This window comes from Ursus maritimus, unplaced genomic scaffold (genome assembly GCF_017311325.1).
Source record: "Ursus maritimus isolate PB19 unplaced genomic scaffold, ASM1731132v1 scaffold_35, whole genome shotgun sequence".
NCBI lineage: Eukaryota > Metazoa > Chordata > Mammalia > Carnivora > Ursidae > Ursus > Ursus maritimus.
In genome coordinates this window covers 15,709,394-15,729,339 of record NW_024426119.1, presented here as the reverse complement: position 1 = coordinate 15,729,339, position 19,946 = coordinate 15,709,394, and the positions used below count along the sequence as shown (strand labels likewise).

The following is a 19,946-nucleotide window of genomic DNA, read 5'->3' as shown; positions in this document are numbered from 1 at the left end:
CAAGACTATCCAGGTATCCTTAGAAGCCAGCAATACAACCCACAGTTAACCCAAAAATATCACATGAAAAACACCAACACTACCCTGCCTCTCGACAATGCCACTTTTCTACCAGAGAAACAACCATACAACTAGGGGAAAATCTGTTAAAAATGTCAGGGCACATGGCTGGCTCAGTCAATACAGCGTGCGACTCTTGATCTCGGGGTTTTGAAAGTTCAAGCCCGACATTGGGTACAGAAATTACTTAGAAAAATAAAATCTTAAAAAAAAAAAAAACTGTCCGAAGATGCACACTATCGGCAAAACTTCAGCAAGCACACGTCTGCTCAGTTCAGAATCCAGGTCTCTGGGCGCCTGAGTGGCTCAGTCGGTTAAGCGTCTGCCTTTGGCTCAGGTCATGATCCCAGAGTTCTCGGATCGAGTCCCACATACTGTCTCACCATTCTCCCCTTATTTTATCTGCCACATTAGTCTCCTTATTGTCCCTCTGCCTAGAACGTCTTCTCCCAAAGCACGGCTGGACACCACACTTTATTCAGGTGTCTACTCAATTTCTTCAGAAGCTGTCTTTGGTCACCCTATCTAAAAGCTTAGGTCCCAGGCATTCACATTCTAATATCCTGCTTTAGGGGTGACTGGCTAGCTCAGTCAGAAGAGCATGCGACTTTTGATCTTTGGGTTGTGAGTTTGAGCCCCATGCTGGGCATAGAGATTAGTTAAATAAATAAAACTTTAAAAAAATAATAATATCCTGCTTTATTTTTTTTCATATTATTTCTTATTGACATATATTCCTTCATCACCAGAATATAAATTCCATGAAAATAAGGACTTTATGGGGCCCTAGGTGGCTCAGTCGGTTGGGCGTCTACCTTCAGCTCAGGTCATGATCCCAGGGTCCTGGGATCGAGCCCCACATCCAGCTCCCTACTCATCAGGGAGCCTGCGGAGTTCTCCCTCTCCTCCCCACTTGTGCTCTATCTCTGTCTCTCTCTCAAATATATAAAATCTTTTAAAAAGAAAGAAAAGAAGGACTCTATTTTGTTCAGTGATGTACCCTCAGTGCCTAGAATAGAGTGACAAAGAAAATGGATGCTCAATAAATATTTGCTTTAAGAATGAATGAATCCCAAAGGGGTACATCACCCCAATGTTTACAGCAGCATCATTAATAACAGTCAAACTACGGAGAGAACCCAAGTGTCCATCGATTGATGAATGGATAAAGAAGATGTGGTGTGTATATATACAATGGAATATTATTCAGTCATCAAAAATAATGAAATCTTGCCATTTGCAACGACATGGATGGAGCTAAGAGTATTTTATGCTAAGTGAAGTAAGTCAGAGAAAGAGAAATTCCGTATGATCTCACTCATATATGGAATTTAAGAAAGAAAACAGATGAACATATTGGGGGGGAGGGAAACAAGCCATAAGTAACTCTTAACTATAGAGAACAAACTGAGGGATGATGGAGGGAAGTGGGTGGGGGATGGGCTAGAGGTGATGGGTATTAAGGAGCACACATGTTCTGATGAGCAATGGGTGTTACATGTAATTGATGAATCACTGAAGTCTATTCCAGAAACCAATATTATACTATATGTTAACTAACAAAATTTAAATTAAAAAAAAAAGAATTAATGAATCTAGTCAATGTTTCACGGAAATTTCCATTTTCATTCATATTTATAAAGAAAGCAGCCTATACCTTGCTGATAAGAGAAGCACAAAGCAATCATCAGAAAATACATGGTCTAATGACACTTACCCAAGAAGTACCAGAATTTCTACCAGGCCTAGCATTTGCAAAATGCAATTGGTTAAAAATAAAATTATTATAGGTTTATTCACCAGGTAATTTTAAAAAAATCTTCTACTGATGCTACAACTGCATTTCAGATGCTTATCTCTGTAATTACCTATGCAGTTTTTATCACCATTTTACATGACTTTCTGGACAATTGTAACTCTCATATTCCTGTTGCAACTAAGTTTTTCAATAACCATGGCAGGTCAACATATCTCACTTCATGTTCTAACAGTTTAGCAAGCATTATCTTTATTTATAAGTAGAACTAAACTTCATGAGTTAGAATCCCAGCTTGCCACTTACTTAATTTAGGGATCTTGGAAAAATTACTTAATCTGTGCCTCAGTTTCCCCATCTATAAAACAGATGAAATAGCAGTATCTGTACCTAAAGTGTTGTTATATGGATTAAAACAACTAATATAGGTAAAGGGCTTACAATAGTGTACAGTACATAACAGGTAAAAATTCAGTAAATTATGGCTAAATCATTATCTAATTTAACTCGTAACTGTAAAGAACAAGTATAATTAACCTTAAACTGAGGCACAGAAAGATTAAGTGACCCACCTAAAAGGCCTCCCTCTAGCTCTAACATTCTGTGATTCTAAATTTAGTCCGAAATGAAAATGGGTTTTTAAAAGTTCATCTTGGGGCACCTGGGTGGCTCAGTTTGTTTTGACTCAGGTCATGGATCTCATGGGTCGTGGTATCAGGCCCCTGCGTGGGACTCCACGCTCAGCAGGGAATACGCTTGAAGATTTTCTCCCTCTGCTCCTCCACCTACTTGTGTGCATACGCTCTCTCTCTCTCAAATAAAATACATAAATCTTTAAAAAAAAAAAAAGTTTCATCTTAACATAAAGTTAACAAGTTAAAAATAAAGTTTAAGTTTTTTTGAGTATAATCAGATAAGTATGAAGACACTCTACATTTCCCCTTGCAGCCTAACTTTGCAGTGAATGACAACTGCTCAATGCTTTAAAAATAACACTTTTAGGGGCACCTAGCTGGCTCAGTCAAAAAGAGCATGCAACTATTTATCTTGGGTTCATGAGTTCAAGGCCCACATTGGGTGTAGAGATTACTTAAGTAAGTAAACTTTCAAAAAATAACATTTTGCGGGGGGGGGGCTGACTGGCTCAGTCGGTGGAGCATGTGACTCTTCGGGGTTGTGGGTTTGAGTCCCACACTGGGTATAGAGATTACTTAAAAAAAATAAAAAATCTTTTTTAAAAGTAACATTTTTAAAAATAGGAACACATACTAGTTGAGAAAAAGCAACCTGGTTTTTACAGAGAAAATTCAAACTCATTCAACCTACCTAGTTTTTTAATCAACAGAACATATAAAAACACTCCATGAGCAAAACCAATACACTAACAAATTTGGTAGTTTTATTCTACGTTAAAGTCAATTTAAGTAAAAAGACTAATTAGAAGCTTTCAAGACTTTTTTCCACACATACTTAGAAACTTAGGATTCATACATAATTCACAAAAAATAAATTTAGTTCAATAGTCATTCATCTATTCACTTAACACATATATAATGGGCACTTACTAATATCCTAGCCATTGTTTCAGGTGCTGAGAATACAGGAGTGTATAAAAACATTTACTAACCTCATGATGCTTTATTCTAGAGAAGGAAGACAGAAAATAAAATAAGTAAATAATTTAGATGACTATAAGATTGTATTCACTGAGTAAGCAAATAGAACGCCAAGCAAAGGATTGGTTTTTTCATATGAAGTAATCGGAAGACCTCACTAACATCTGAGCAAAGACTCAGAGGGAGCCAAGAGCAACAATGTAAGTGTACAGTAGTCCTTTCCTTCCCCATATCTGCAAGCGATACATTCCAAGACCCCCAGCAGATGTCTGAAACAGTGACAGCACCAACCCTGGACATATGGTTTTTCCTATACATACATATCTATGATAAAGTTCAACTGATAAATTAAGCACCATAAGAGATAACAACAATAACTAACAGTAAAATAGAACAATTAGAATACTGCAATAAAAGTTACGTGAATGTGCTCTCTCAAAATATCTTACTGTACGGTAATCACGCTTCCTTCTTGTGATGATAGGAGATGATAAAATGCCTAAGTGATGAGATAAGGTGAGGTGAATGACACAGGCATTGTGACACAGAGTTAGACTAATACTGACCTTCTGACACTAAGTCAGGAGGATCACCTACTTCTGAACTGGGGCTGACCTTAGGTAACTGAAACCATGGAAAGTGAAACCACAGTTAAGGCGGGACTGCTATACTTACAACCACTGAACTGCACAGAAATGCTCATGATGGTAAATTTTATGTTATGTGTATTTCACCACTATTTTAAAAATTGTTTTAATTTAAAAATGAAAAACACAGAAGGTAGATAATACAGCAACCTAGAAGGGAAGGGTTGCATGTAAAATGACCACCAAGGGCAAAATCCCTGAGACAGGAACAAACTTGGCATTTTTTACAGAGCTCTGTGTAGCTGGAGCAGAAATGAACAAGGGGGAGTAGAGGTACTGCAGGGGACATAAGCATACAATGTACATCACGTAGGGCCTCACAAGCCACTTAGAAGGACTCTGGCTTTTACTTAAAATAGTAAGCCACTGAATGGGGTTTTTATTTATTTATTTATTTAGCTATTGCTTTTTTTGAGGTGCAGTTCACATAATATAAAACTTACCATTTGAAACATTTTAAAGTATACAATCTGCCGATGGATGGTTTTGACAAAAGGAGTACCTTTTGAACAGGATCACACTGACTGCTATGTTGAAAAAAGACTGGGAGAACAAGAGAACAGGGAGAACAGTTAGCAGGATTTACAGTCATTAAAGTGAGATGGATGTTGGCTTGTGTCAATCAGGGTAGTAGCAGCAGAACTAGTGAGAAATATTCAAAGTCCACACATACTTTGCAGAAGGAGCTGACAGGATTTGCTGATGGAATGCATGCAGAGGGTAAAAGAAAGAAGAATAAAGGATAACTCAAAATTTTTGGCCTGAGCAACAACTAAACACCGGAGCTCCCATTTATGAGATGGGAAAGACTATAAAAGGCAGAGGGGGTGAGGAGAATCAGAAGTTTGGTTTTGGGGGCGCCTGGGTGGCACAGCGGTTAAGCGTCTGCCTTCGGCTCAGGGCGTGATCCTGGCGTTATGGGATCGAGCCCCACATCGGGCTCTTCCACTATGAGCCTGCTTCTTCCTCTCCCACTCCCCCTGCTTGTGTTCCCTCTCTCGCTGGCTGTCTCTATCTCTGTCGAATAAATAAATAAAATCTTAAAAAAAAAAAAAAAGTTTGGTTTTGGAAATGTTAAGTTTGAGATGCCCACTAGACATTTAACCCAATATACAGCTAAGATACAGGAAGGTGGAAATAAAGGGAGAGGTCTAGGCTAGAGATACAAATAAATATGGGGTGTCATCACTATATTAGGGGTTATTTAAAGCAACTAATAATTAAATGCAGGAACAGAAACTACTTCTTCCAAAGGTCTGTTGCAACTTAAATTAACATGTGATTTATGGCCCATAATAGACTATTTTCTTCCTCTAAGTTAAATCCTTTATTTACATGAAATAGATTTGTACAAAAAGAAACACAGCCAACAAATATATGAGTAAAAAACAAAACAATAACGAAAAATAACTAATGTTCTCTTGTTGCCTCTGAATACACACCTGGAGGTTTTGGGTATTTTTTTTTTTTATCACTCTGATACAATACCCATGAGGGGCAAAATGAAAGACGGAAGGTTAACAAGAAGGACTCAAAGGACAGCAATCTGTTACACCTTTTTATTCCTTCTAATAAGAATAGAATACTTACTAATGATGTTCTCATGTAAAGTCCTTAGCAATGGAGAAACAAATCTGTTATCTCACAATGATGAAAATAAAATACATTTAACCTAAAGTACAAGTAAGATGTTAGTAATCTGACATCAGTGGAAAATGACAGCTTCCACTGAGGAAAATTTCTAGAAAACTGAAATTTATCTATGTCCAAATATCTTTCCATTTGAACCATTAATTTTTCCTCTACTTTAACATCTTGAGCCAGGCTCATCCTTATTAGCATGTTTATCCTAAGACGTCCTCATAACAATGTGATAACCTATAGGCTACTAGGTTATTGTGCCATTGTTCCTACATAATAGCTCCATCCTGCAGTATTCTGTCAATATCTCCTCCTTTCTCTACTGTTACTTTATTTTAGCCATATAGAAAAGCATCCCAACAACATTTTACTTTCTGTCCTTAGTTATAGTTGAGAGAAATCTGGCCCTCAGAAAGCATATAATAAATTCACATGGTGCCTAGTACTTAGAAGCTTCATGGGAAATTTGAACATCCCCTCACTTAAAAAGAGAAAGTAATCTTATTAGTTATGTAAGACAATGTCATTAATCTTATGAGATGCATAATGAAGTCTTTAGTGGTACAACTTACTTTCAAATGGTTCAGAGGGAAAAAATATATAAATACATATTTTTTTACATATATTTTTTAAATGAGTGATAAAGCAAGAATGGCAAAAGATAACCAAAAGACAACCAAAGATAACCAAAAGATAAACAAAATTTAGATCAAATATACAATCAAGTATACAAATGTTAATTGGACTATATATACTCCCAACCTCTCAGTATAGAAGCTTTTAAGATACAGAGTTAGGAAAAAATATAGCATATATTGAGTAAATGCCTATGTGTAAAATTGGTAAAGGATAACTGGATTGGATCTATTAAATGGAGAAAACATAACTAATTTTCAAAACGTGTTTTAACAGAAAAACCGGGAAAAAGTAAAGCAATATCAGAAAAATAACCTACTTGCAAGAGTAGTAGAAAAATGGCCAGCAAGTTCTAAAAAGTAGAAAAAAACAACTTGGTCTCCTTGCCACTGGAGAGCTTAGAAAGTGTCTCCTTTTTTATGGTTTGAGAATAGTATTTTTTTTAAGATTTTATTTATTTGTGAAAGCAAGAGTGAGAGAGGGAGCGCACGCACAAGCAGGGGGAGCAGCAGGCAGAGGGAGAAGCAGGCTCCCCCCTGAGCAAGGAGCCCAACGTGGGACTTGATCCCAGGATCCTGGGATCACTACCTGAGCCAAAGGCAGACCCTTAACTGATTAAGCCACCCAGGCATCCCGAGAATAGTATTTTTACTTCCTGTAACTTTTTTAAAAGTCTGGTGACTCTGGATCCTGGTTTTTACTAAAGGTAATCTGCTTTTAAAAAAATTTGTTTCCTGATTACTGTAGAAACACATAGCTTATATTTCACCATCCAGAGACTTACTGTGTATCCTCAAGCTTTTAAAAAATGAACATATACAAATTTATGACAAAATTAATATGGTATTATGAATAAAATGTTCTATAAGGTACTTTCCTCTCCTTAATTGTAAACATTTTCTAATGTAAAAACAAAAACCTTGTAAAGAACCTGACTGACCAAAAGCCAAATGCTCAAATATTTTAAGTGTAAAGAGCCTAAACTGATGACAAAATAATTCAATCTTTGTACAAAGGCAGAATCTAACAACCTCACTATACAATGCCTTTAAAGCATGAGATATGTTTCTTAGAGGCAGTATAGTGTTTAAAAGCATGAATTCTGGAGCCAGACTGACCAGATTCAAATCCTGATTTTCCCTAATTAATAGCTATATGACTTCTCTGACATTGAAGAAGTTATCCTCCCTGATCCTGCTTCCTCATTTGTGAAATGAAAATAACACAACCTATCTTACAGAGATGTTGTAAAGATTGGGTTAATAAACAAAATGCCCTAAGAACAGTGCCTGGCATATAGTAAGTATTCCATAAACGCTAGACATTATGAATATTTTCCATATTTCATGGGTAGGAAGCATCTTACTTTCCAGGAATGCTGCAAACAAAAGCTTCCTTCCCAACTTCTGAATTCAAAACCTACAATCTTCTGTTCCAATCTAAATTAAATATAAGAATAGGGCAAAAAACGTAGCATGAAAATTTCATTAACATCAAGACGAAAAGATAATCAGAATGTATCTCACTGATGGTGGGTCAATATCATTATCTTTGTGTGGGACAGCAATATTACATAACAAACTTTTTTTTCCTATCTATATCAACGAAACTTTATTCTGCAATTTTAAGAATGGGGAAGAAAAATCGGCAAACATGTTTTGACATTACAGATCTTCCTATTTACAGAAAAACTCAATTACAATAAATGAGAGGATGTGTAAAAAGAAGCTAAGGCTGGCACATTTCCATTCCTCAGAAAAATTACTTGTAATCAAGTTGTTTTCAACAGACTTTTCACTTGTATAATTCTAAAATTAAGTACCAAGAGCATTTTTCCCCGACATAAAAGTGTATTTCCTTCCTGAGAAACTTGAGTCATCAACTGTGTCTTAAACATCACACTGTGTTGACCAATGCTTCTTCTATTTGATATATATTCACTCTGATCTTGAAGCACCAAATACCACTAACAGAATTGTTCTCTTGTATGAAAAAGGTAAGACTTCCAGGAACTATCATGTCCTATATTTCAGCAATATATGTAAGTACCTTTACTGTGCTCTTAGAAAAGTTACTTTTGGGGGGCCTGTGTGGCTCAGTCAGATAAGTGTCTGCCTTCAGCTCAGGTCATGATCCCAGGGTCCTGAGATCCAGCTCCCCCATTGGGCTCCCTGCTCAGCAGGGAGCCTGCTTTTCCCTCTCCCTCTGCCTGTAGCTCCCCCTGCTTGTACTCTCTGTCAAATTAATAAATAAAATCTTAAAAAAAAAAAAAAGGCAAAGCAAAAGTTACTTCTACAATGTGACTTCAAACTTAAGCCACAGTATCAATTTCTTCACTAGAAATGAGTCAGATCATTTCCTACAGGCAAATATCTACACCTAAGAGTTCCAATAAAAGTTCAAAATAGTGGGGTGTGTCCTACAATTATAAGCATATTTCAACACACCCACTTTTTGAGATGAACTGGTTTCTAAAAATTAAAAATAATAAAGCTAGCTGGCTCAGAAGCTAAAATAAGTAGCTCTTTTTTTTAATTATAAACTAAATCAATCACAAAGGGCACACAACATCAATGATTAAAACATACTGAATGGGGGGCGCCTGGGTGGCACAGTGGTTAAGCGTCTGCCTTCGGCTCAGGGCGAGATCCCGGCGTTATGGGATCGAGCCCCACATCAGGCTCTTCCGCTATGAGGCTGCTTCTTCCTCTCCCACTCCCCCTGCTTGTGTTCTCTCTCTCTCTGGCTGCCTCTATCTCTGTCGAATAAATAAATAAAATCTTTAAAAAAAATAAAAAATAAAAAAAACATACTGAATGTATTAAATTTCTACCACTAATGTATGAAATACAACTTATAAATCCGAAAATGGAACATGTACATAATTTAGATTTCTATGCTCATTTGAAATGCCTTTGTACAATTTCAAATAAGTGCAGACACAAGTATAGACAGTAACCCATATAAGGGACTGTGACTTTCAACCTGCTTAAATAAAACACACACACACACAATGTGTTCAGCCACAACTCCGTGTTGGTGTGTATCTACCCCACACTTACATTTTATCCTAAGCCCACTCTCTCATTACCTCACCCTTCTCCCATATGACTCCCCAAAGCATCTACCTCTACTTCCTTCCAGGAAATCTGGATGTGCAAATAAAACAATTCTGCCAAAGGTGTTAATGATGATAATAAGAGGAAGGGGAAACAGAGCTATAAAAAAGATATGAAAATTTTGAGAACTTACGCATTAAAATTTTGAAGGAAATATTTTGTGAGAAGTTGAAACTGAGTAGAACTAATTCTGAAGATAGAGTTACAGAAGCTGCCAGCTGAGTCCCTCAAAACTACCCCACAGAAACGAAAATCCTACTATCTTTGGCTCTTCTGGGAAAACAAGCAACTGGTTTGTTTTGGTTTGGTGTTTAAATAATCTTCATGAGTTATCAGTCATTCAGTTGCTATTATAAATTAACAGAATCAGATTTACTTCTCAACCACAAACTGGAAGATGAAGAATGGGTAAGGCTGGAAGATAAATGATAAAGTAAATTTTTCAGAGCTGCAGCGCAGAGAACACTAGGAGAAAAAGGCTTGAACAGGAAAGAAATACGGAAGCTTATGAAACTTGAGTAACCAATTAAGACAGCAAACTATCAGAAATTTAAAAAAAAAAAAAAGGTAAAACAACTCAAATTTCCTCTAGAGCAGGGTTTCTGACTCTCAGCACTACTAACATTTTGGCCACAGAACTCTTTGTTGCGGGAGCTGTCCTGTGCACTGTAAGACGTTTAGCGGCATCTCTGGCCTCTACCCACTAGATGCCAGTAGCACCCCTCCAGGTATGACAACCAAAACTGTCTCTAGACTATAAATATTTCAGTGTCCGCTCTGCATATACACTTTAACTACAAATCAATTTTTTAAAGGATACAAAACTGCATAAATACAATGCAAATTCATAATAATAAGCATTTTAAAAGATTGAATGATTTATATTAAAAAGTGATAAAACTGTGGAGAAGGAATTATGGATTTTCTTAAGTTCTATATTCTAATGCTTGGTATCAACTTTCTAGCATTTCAATTTCTAGAAATACATTTTATCCATCTATATTTTGAAACTAATAGATTCCAAATGAAAGTAGGCCTGGAAACAACATAATTTTTATAATATTTGCATAACATTTTACAGTCTCCAGCATTTTTACAAACGTATCCCAATTAATTCTTAGGAAAAGAGGTAACAAATTAATATCCCATCCAACTCGTAAGTATAGGATTCTATTTGTATTCTTATGAAAACTAAATCCAAAGTTTAAATATGTGTATTGTATCCCTTACCATCATCGATGCAAGCAAAGGCAAACAGAAAATTCTACTCCAAAAATCATATGTGTACATTTGCCTCAAACACAAAGATCACATTCTTTTCCCTATTTTGTCTCTAAAATAGGAAGTTCACAATTCATGTAAAAATCAAAAGTATCAAGCATAGTCTTGAACCAAAGAGCCTAATTCCAACTTGATAACAAATATATACCTGCAAAAATATAACTGTTAATGTATCTTTAATTCTAACCTCTCCCAGGCGCCTGGGTGGATCAGTTGGTTAACCATCTGACTCTTAATCTCAGCTCATGTCTTGATCTCAGGGTCATGAGTGAGAGCCCCATGATGGGCTCCACACTGGGTGTGGAACCTACTTAAAAAAAAATCTAACCTCTCCCCCCTCCAATCTAAATTCACCAAACTTCTATTTTATAGTTCTGGAGCAGTGCTTCCCAAATGACGAGACAAATATTTCTGAAAGATATGCAAAGTTTTAACCAAGCCCCAACAAAAATATTAGATTGCTAGTCAGATAAAATCCCAGACTATGACACACATACCAAACTAGAACCTATTTAGATTCAAAATCTTAAGATGTCTTATTTTCAACTTCAAAGACTGAGGTCCTCTAAGTTTTATGAAAACACACTCTCTCCAATGCAACAGCCTCTGAGATCTAAATTCAACACAGAGTGAGCCTTCAATAAATTTTGTTAGCTTCATGTTAAACTTCTGCCAAGTTTTATCGGTTTTTCTTCCATGAGATTTCTTTTCCAGCCTTATTTATTTCTACAATTGCTACCCTAATACAGAACTCAAACACACAATTCATCAACCAACTAATTTATTCCTTACTGTATCATATTCCAACTCCTCAACATGGACTCCAACCAACATTCCATAACACTCTACCTTGAAGTTATAATGTCCTAGAATATGAATAATTGGAGTCCTGGCTATCATGGCCGAGTTAGCACTTCTCCTTATTTTCTGCTACGGAGTCTCCATTCCAGGCAAGAAAACCTACAAGCACCTTACTACACTATTATGCCATTCTCTTTTCTCAAAAAGCTTTCCCCAACTCGGGAAATAAATCCTCATTTCAACTGCAACTATAATACATAATTGGAACTGTATTTTTATATCTTGGCATTTCTGTCTACGCTGACAAACTCAGTGTTTTTTACTTCTCACTCAAGACTGTAGCTTCATGGGGTGCCTGGGTGGCTCAGTTAGTTAAGCATCTGCCTTTGGCTCAGGTCATGATCTCAGTGTCCTGGGATGGAGCCCCACATCAGACTCCCTGCTCCGCGGGCAATCTGCTTCTCCCTCCCCCCTTCTGCCTCCCCACTCATGCTCTCTCTTTCTCAAAAATAAATAAAATCTTAAAAAAAAAAAAAAGACTGTAGCTTCATGACTCCTACTAACCACATACATACAATAAACTGGTGAGTAAACAGCAATGTTCTTGCTGTACACACTCTCACACTGTTTACTTGGAATTGTAATTGCTTCAGAATGAATTCACCCAGTATCAAAGGGAGCCTACATTCTCTAAGAACTATTCTCAGTATTGCTATTTCCTGCAACCTAGTAAGACAGGACTGTCCCCACTAGTACCCGGGCAAAGCCTTCATACTGCTGGAGAGCAATGTTACTGCCCTCATAGGAACTGAACTGGTAGGATTATTACAGTTTCCCCATTTATTCTTATTAACATTGCTTTATTTTCCTAGTATAAAGATTGACAATTTAACTAGTTAGAATCACCACTACTGATTTTTATTCACAAAAGCAGGCATTTTAGAGTTGCTTGGAACAATCACTAACAATCCTTAAATAAATCAATTCCTCCAAAAAAAAAAACAAAACCTGGGGCTCCTTACCCAAGCATGTCACATAGAGTTGCCCATGTGCAAATAGACCAAATGCAAATGAATTCCTAGAATTTGAAGCATCTGCCCTGTGACTTGGGGCTCAGATTTGAAATCCCTGTGTTTTTCTGTCCACAGCCTTTTGTATCTACAATTTGTCTCCCCCAATTAGTGACACATAGGCCTCTCATGGAAACTTGTGTTAGCAGCTATATCCAATGACTACCTGCCCCGCCCCCCAACTTCTCCACACACACAAATTCCATTTTTGTTACTCCACGTATATAGTTTAAGTTAGGCCATCCCAAAAATACACCTCCAACTTTGGCAAAAGTTTTCTAACCATTAGAATGCGATACAATTCAAAGACAGACAAATTTAACTTTATGAAAATCACAATCTCACCAAATCTGTAACACACAACAGTTAACTTACTACAAACTAACAATAAAACACAGTATCACAGTATCCAGAGACTCTGCCATCTACCTTTTACCTAATTGCTCCTTTAAACACAGAGAATATTTTTCTTAACTTACAATTTGCATTTCTGCAAAGGATATCACAATTGCACATTTTAAGGTATGTTTAATATCAGTAATCTAGTATACGAGGTTTGGAATCAAAGTACTCATGATTCAGATCTAGGAAATGATCTACCCGCAACCAAATGAGTGTGCGTTTTATTTGGTGTGTCTTTCTGGTTATCTATCGGTTTTTTTCTCTCCATTCCACCTTGCCTCACTTTAACTACCAAAATACGTTAGTACAACATTATCCTAATTGTTCAGAATAGGAAACCTCAACACTAAACTCCACAAGCCAAAACATATACATTAAAAATAAACTTTTAGGGGCGCCTAGGTGGCTCAGTCAGTTAAGCATCTGCCTTGGGCTCAGCTTGGGTCACGATCTTGGGGTCCTAGAATCAAGCCCGACTTCCTTCCTTCCGGCTACCTGCTCAGCAGGAAGCCAGCTTGTCCCTCTGCCCTTCCCCCATCATGTGTTTGCGTGTGTGTGTGTGTGTGTGTGTGTGTGCGCGCGCGCGCGCGCGTGTGCGCGCATGCGCCTCTCGAATAAAATCTTCTAAAAAAAAGTGAACACATCACTTTAAAAAATAAGTTTTAAAATATATATATGTATCTAAAGTTCATGGACTTTATTCCATAAAAGATGCAGAACTTACTTATTCCACTCTGCATGCAAGTGTATCAAGTATGATTATTTAGTTTCCCCACAGAAAATGTATTAGAAACAACTAATTAGAAGGTGATATCCTCAAGGTTTGCAAGAAAGCCAGGAATTCTAGCCAAAAAGTTGGAAATACCATTGAAACTAGATACAAGAAGAAAAAGCACAATAACCTAGAATAAACTTAGAATACACATTTCAATTGTTTCTGGGGGGAAAAAAAACAGACACTACAATAGAGCCCAGAACAGTAACAAGCTGTTCTTTATACTAAACCTCAATCATTTAAGAAAAGACTGAAATCAGCCCATTTTAAGGACACGGTAAATGTGTAATGTACCCTAGAAAAACTTCCATCAAAAATTGCCAAAATTTTACAAGTCTGGTCCCAGACACTTACTTGTGAATCTTCTCATATCTGAGCTTATCACTGTCATTTCCCAACAATGCTGGAAAATGTAGCTTATCGTTGAACGTATTATTTCATTTTATGAATTTCAAAGGCAGAGTTTATGTTTATTACCTGTTCTTTTTTTTTAAGATTTTGTTTATTTTTTTGACAGAGAGATAGCCAGTGAGAGAGGGAACACAAGCAGGGGGAGTGGAGAGGAAGAAGCAAGCTCCCAGCGGAGGAGCCTGATGTGGGGCTCAATCCCAGAACGCTGGATCACAGCCTGAGCTGAAGACAGACGCTTAATGACTGAGCCACCCAGGCACCCCTGTTTATTACCTGTTTTAAAAGAAAAAAAGCCTAAGTTTTCACTTGCATGACCCTCAACCATTTTTTTCTGTGAGTTTCATCTGAATAGAAAAAGAAATGGGTTTATTTGCTCATTGAGATAAAGTGATTTGGAAAAATTCAAACATCATTCTTTAAGACCTACAAATTATTATTATGAAAACAGGATTTTTTTTAATATTTAATAATCTTCTGCTAAATAAAAAGAATAGTGCATGCCACAGCTTTTGTTAACAAAGTTTTAAGACTACTGTGAAAATAAAGAATTAAAAAACACATTAAAAGTTGGATAAGAGGTCAAAGTCAAAAAAAACATTTTTAAAAGATAGGATTCATCTACACTGAAGCCGAGGCAGAGATACAAATAACATACAGGATCCGCACAGGTAACAAAAATGAGTGAAGCAGGCCAAGTGTATAACCAGTAGGAATGATAGTAACTGCACTGACTGGTAAGCACATGCCCAGTCTAAAGAGGACAGCGACTGCTCTACCACTCTGCTATAGACAATGGGAATGCAGCCCAGAAGAGCCTGGGTTTCCAATTTTTTCAAAAAAAAAAAAAATCTAGGAATCCATGAATTTCATTGAGGAATTTCCCAATTTTTCAATGTTGATAACTACCTGAAACCTAAAGATACTTTGAATCACCAAAACACATCTCTAAGGTGATTCAGTCCAGGGGCCACCTTTAAGCTAATGTGTGAAAATTGCTTTCAAAAAGGTTATGAGGGGCAGTGGGAAAAAAATTCAGGCCTTGAGGTCAAGCTGGCCTGGGTTTAAATGTCTAATTCACTTAGCAGGTGGATATTGCTAAAGAAATTATTTCTTCAAGCCTATTTCTTCAACTGTAAAATACCACCACTCTCTCATAAATGTTGAAAAGTGAAACTCCTAACACAGTATCAGATACACAATAGACCTCACAGAAATGCCCCTTACTCCCCCTCCTTAACCTTGTAAGTCCTTTGGAAAATTTAAGAAATCAGATAAAAATAAACGCCCTTGAAGATCTTAAACAAGTTATTAAAAAAAAATCAGAAAACAGAGGTGCCTACTATGCCCATTTCCCTCAACCCCTGCTACTCAGAGAGGTTTTGTGTATACAGAAAAGATACAGTTAATGTAGGGGATGGCTTGAATGGGCCTTAAAAATGATACAGCTAACTGGATTATCAATCTCAAATTAAAAAGATGAACAGTCAGAACTCCTTAAAGATGGAGACAAATCTGTCTCTCTTATTAACAACTTCATAGACCCTTATTTGCTGGTAGAAATGAGAGAAATCATTTAAGCTTAAGCTTTGATACTTTTAATACTTTTGGCCAAACTTCCAGAAAACTTATTTCTAAAGAATGCATGGTACAAAACAAAGGATTTACGCCAGATTTTTAAACATAAAAAAACATGCCATACTCTAAACTTCATTTTATGTATGATTTCATCAAACCAAAGTACTATTGGATTGAATTTACTACTAGAACTAAAGTATCTTTTGACCTCTCAAACATACCAATTAATTTTTAAAAAGAGAAAAGACTCTCCAAAATATGTGTGTTAAAAAGTAATAAGCACACATACATAAAAATTATTTGGGCTATATTTACTTAGAATAGTTCCAATAAATTTCTATCATGTGGTTACAAATAATAAAGAAAAGCAATTTTATGTATATATTTGAGTACATATGTATATAAACACCTACTGAACTCTGGAAATTGTATGGTATCTTCCTACATATACAACGAACTAGGGCACGTGCTAGAAATGAACAGCATTAGGAAAGTTTACGTTTTAGGATTCTAAACACTTTCATTCTCTCTTCCAACTTTCCACCCATCATATTAAAAGCAAGAAAAAATACAAAACAATGACAAATCAGAATGGGGAAGCAACTAAAATCATTAAGTACATAAAAATAATCTATAAAATTAAATCCATATTTCCACTACAACTTCTCCTCGTCTACATAAACATTCATTTCTTTCATATGCTAAAACAGATATTTGAGTGTATTCTATTCTACATATCATCATACAAACTTCTTACAAACTTGACCATAAATAGCTCAGACTCATATTTAAAAATAGCATATATTACAATAATATTACAAATATCTCCATGTACCCAAAGGCAACAATCTTGATGCTGATTTTAAAATGGAAGTTTCTTAGTGTCTTTTTTTTTTAAAGTTCTGCTTAAACATCAAAAAGTACGTAGCCTTTTAATGTTTAATGCAAAATGATACTTTATAAATGACTCCAGAGTCCTGAATTTAGATTTTCGTGTACCAACGGTCTTAACCCACAAAAATGATGCTGCTAATTCACTTTTTCTTCAACCATCAGACTACACCAATTTATCTTCTTCTTGTTTCACACTTAAAAACAAAGGTCATTTTATATACTACCACTCCTCAGTAATTTAAAGTACCTCATGTGTTTGTCTTTCTTTGTACCACCTCATAGAAATCAAGTCTAACACCTGACTATAATCACAAATAGTGTTAACAGACAGAAATGATTTGTTGGAAGCCACATTCTGAACACAAACACAAATGTTATAAAAGGCCCTTATAAAGGGTCTCTAGCACACGATACTTCTTAAAACTAAACATCTACTGGAAACTCTTAATCTAGAATGTACATCTAGCAAATGACCACCACAAACTACAACAGAAGTACCCACAAAGCATCATTCTCCGACTGAGTAGAACTCAGGACAAAAATACGCTTGGCTCTGCAATCGTCAGTTAAAGTGACAAAGAACAGAAACAATACACTACATAAAATACACAGTATTCTCTAAATTATCAAATTAGGCTATACTCACCGGAAGCATTCCGGTAATTTTTTCAATTCCATGATTTTAAGCATACTTTGAGGTTTTTAAGTATACTTTGGGGGGAAGTCAAAAACTTTCCCTCACATAAAGCACTTCACACAACAACAAAATTATGTCGCTGGTCCTAGGATCATAAAAATCGTCTTCAAAACCCGAGTAATCAAGAAATTATCTTCCAGTAAATTTAACTCCAATTTGCGGGGTGGGGGAGGTGACACCGTCTGACAACCCACTAACTACCGCTGTACCTCTACTCCACCTGAGAGCTTAAGAAAACTCAAGTTGGGTCACCCAAGGACTTGTCCCTCTAAGAGACCCAATCCAAACAGCAGATCAAAGAACATCCCGAAACGGCTTACCTTTCTCCCCACCAAACCCATTCCCCTGGGCAACAGAATGTTTTCACTGAACATAAACACACCCTCCCGAGAGCTCTCTCCAAACACTCGGGCAGAGGCAGGGCACTACAGAGAGCGGAAGCGACTCGTCTCAGACGAGCAGGGGACCACCGTTACCCCTCCACCGGCGGCCCCTCTGCAGAACCGGGTCAGTCTGGATCGCCGCGCCCGGTAAAGAACAATACACCAGCCCCGCGGCACACATCGCAACTTCCCACGAGCCTGCGCGGCGGTTCCTCGCGGTGGAGCGGACTCCAGAATCCGCCACCGGGCAGAGGCTGGGGCGGAAGGAGGGAGGTAAAGACCGCCGGCCCCGCGGCGGCAGCCCGTCCCGGCACCCGGCGAACAGGCTGGAGGTATGGAGCCACCGGCCTGGGCTCCACGGCTCACGCCCGGCAACTCAGATCTCCCGACCGCTTCTCTGGGAGGCAACCCCCGCCTCCCCTGCCGCTGGGGCAGTGGGGGGCGGGGAAGGCCTCGGCGGAGGCTCGGAGCCTCCTTGGCCCGCCACGGAAGGGAAGGCGGTCGGTGCGCCGGGGACAATAGGGAACGGGGAGCGCTGCGCGCCGGAGTGGCGCCGCCGGCCGGTCGGGCTGACTGACGCGCCCGGCGCGCGGCGCGACTGGGCTCCGCTCGACCCGGCCGCCGCTGCCGTCGCGCGGTCCGCCGTGGTCAAAGCGTCCCCGGCGCTCGGGGTCGTGCCTCACCTCCCAGCCCCGCCGCCCAGGAGAGGAGCAGAATTAACACTCTCAGCAACACCATCTTCCGCGGCCGCCGCCTCCTCACGGGTTAACAGCAGCACATCGATCCAGAGGGAGAAGCTGAAGGGGCTTGGTCCGGAGTCTCCACGGGAAGCCGGGACCTCCCCCGGCAGGAGAAACGGCGAAGCACCTCCCTCTCGCTCCACTTCAGGGGCCGGCAAAGCTCCCAGCTCCTCCAAAACAGGGACCTCCCTCCCCCTCGTTCGTTTCCTTCCTCCCTTCCCCGCGTTCCTTCCCTCGCTCCTTCCCTCTTCTCTACCTCCCTCCCCCGAGCCTCGGACCTCCGCCTCCTTCCTCACCACGTGATCCACGGTGCCCAACCGGCAGGCCCAGCCGCACCCCTTCCTCCCGCCCCTCCCCCTCCCCCAGGCACCCCAGGGGCGCGCGCATGCGCGCGGGGGCCGGTTCCCGGGCTGCTAGGCCCGCCGCCGCTTCCTGTCCGCCGGCGGAGAGCTGGGATTGGGCTTAGGAGGCGGGGTTTCCCCTGGTCCCGCCCCCAAACAGGAGCGCATCTCCGCAGAGCAGCCCGGGCTCGCTAGTTCTTACGACTGCTGAAGACCGTCCCTAGGGCAAAAATGGGAGAGTGAAAGATATTAAGAGGCCGCTTTCTTCTTCTAAACTTCACAAGGAAGGGAGATTTTTATTTCTTCTTTTTCTGCCTCTGGTGGTGCAGGACAGCAACCAAGTAAACGAAAGCAAAGTCCCAACAAGCGACAGCCACCGATGATCAAAACAGATGGAAAGACCTTCAAGCCCGGAAAGGAAAGACACAGCCTATGGCATATTTTTCTGAATTCTTTAAAAATTTGTCGCAGATCAGACTGGCTGTTCTAAATGCCCGCAGTTTAAACCATACGGTCCTAAATCTCCTGCCCAAATTTGTCCTCTTTACCACTGTTTTTCCCAGCTCTGAAGAGAACTCTCTGATCTTCACCCCAACTTCTTTGAAGCTCATGTTTGGTTTATGTTTGGTTTCTCAGTAACTCACTTTGGTTCTTTAAACCCATATTCCAGGATTAAAGACTTGAACATAGGACCTAAAATAGTAAAACTTCTAGAAGAAAACAGAGAAAAAGCTCCTTGACATTGGTCTTGCCAATGATTTTATTCTTATTAAACCAAAAGCACAAGCAACAAAATCCAAATAAGTGGAACTACATTAAACTGAAAGGGTCTGCACAAGGAAAGAAACAATCAGCAGAATGAGAAGGCAACTTACACAATGAAAGAAGATATTTGTAAATCATACATCTGATAAAGGGTTAGTATCCAAAATGTATAGAGAACTTACACAACTCAACGGCAAAGAAACAAACTATCAAATTTAAAAATAGGCAGAAGACCTGAATAGACATTTTTCCAAAGAAGACGTACAGATGGCCAACAAACACATGAAAAGTTGCTCATCATCATTAATCATCAGGGAAACGCAAATAAAAACCACA

The 19,946-nt window shown here is 38.8% G+C and overlaps 1 protein-coding gene across 2 annotated transcripts in view; it reads right to left on the bottom strand.

Annotated features, from left to right (window-relative positions):
- The window catches only part of ADAM10 (ADAM metallopeptidase domain 10), a 132,789-nt gene extending 114,003 nt beyond the window's left edge, over nucleotides 1-18,786 (bottom strand). For both annotated transcript variants that reach the window (XM_008706028.2, XM_040620591.1), the window contains exon 1: nucleotides 18,448-18,786. In XM_008706028.2, coding sequence (XP_008704250.2) covers nucleotides 18,448-18,502 — 55 coding nt within the window. In that variant the 5' untranslated portion in view covers nucleotides 18,503-18,786. The remainder of the gene's footprint in view (nucleotides 1-18,447) is intronic.
- Nucleotides 18,787-19,946: the final 1,160 nt, after the last annotated feature.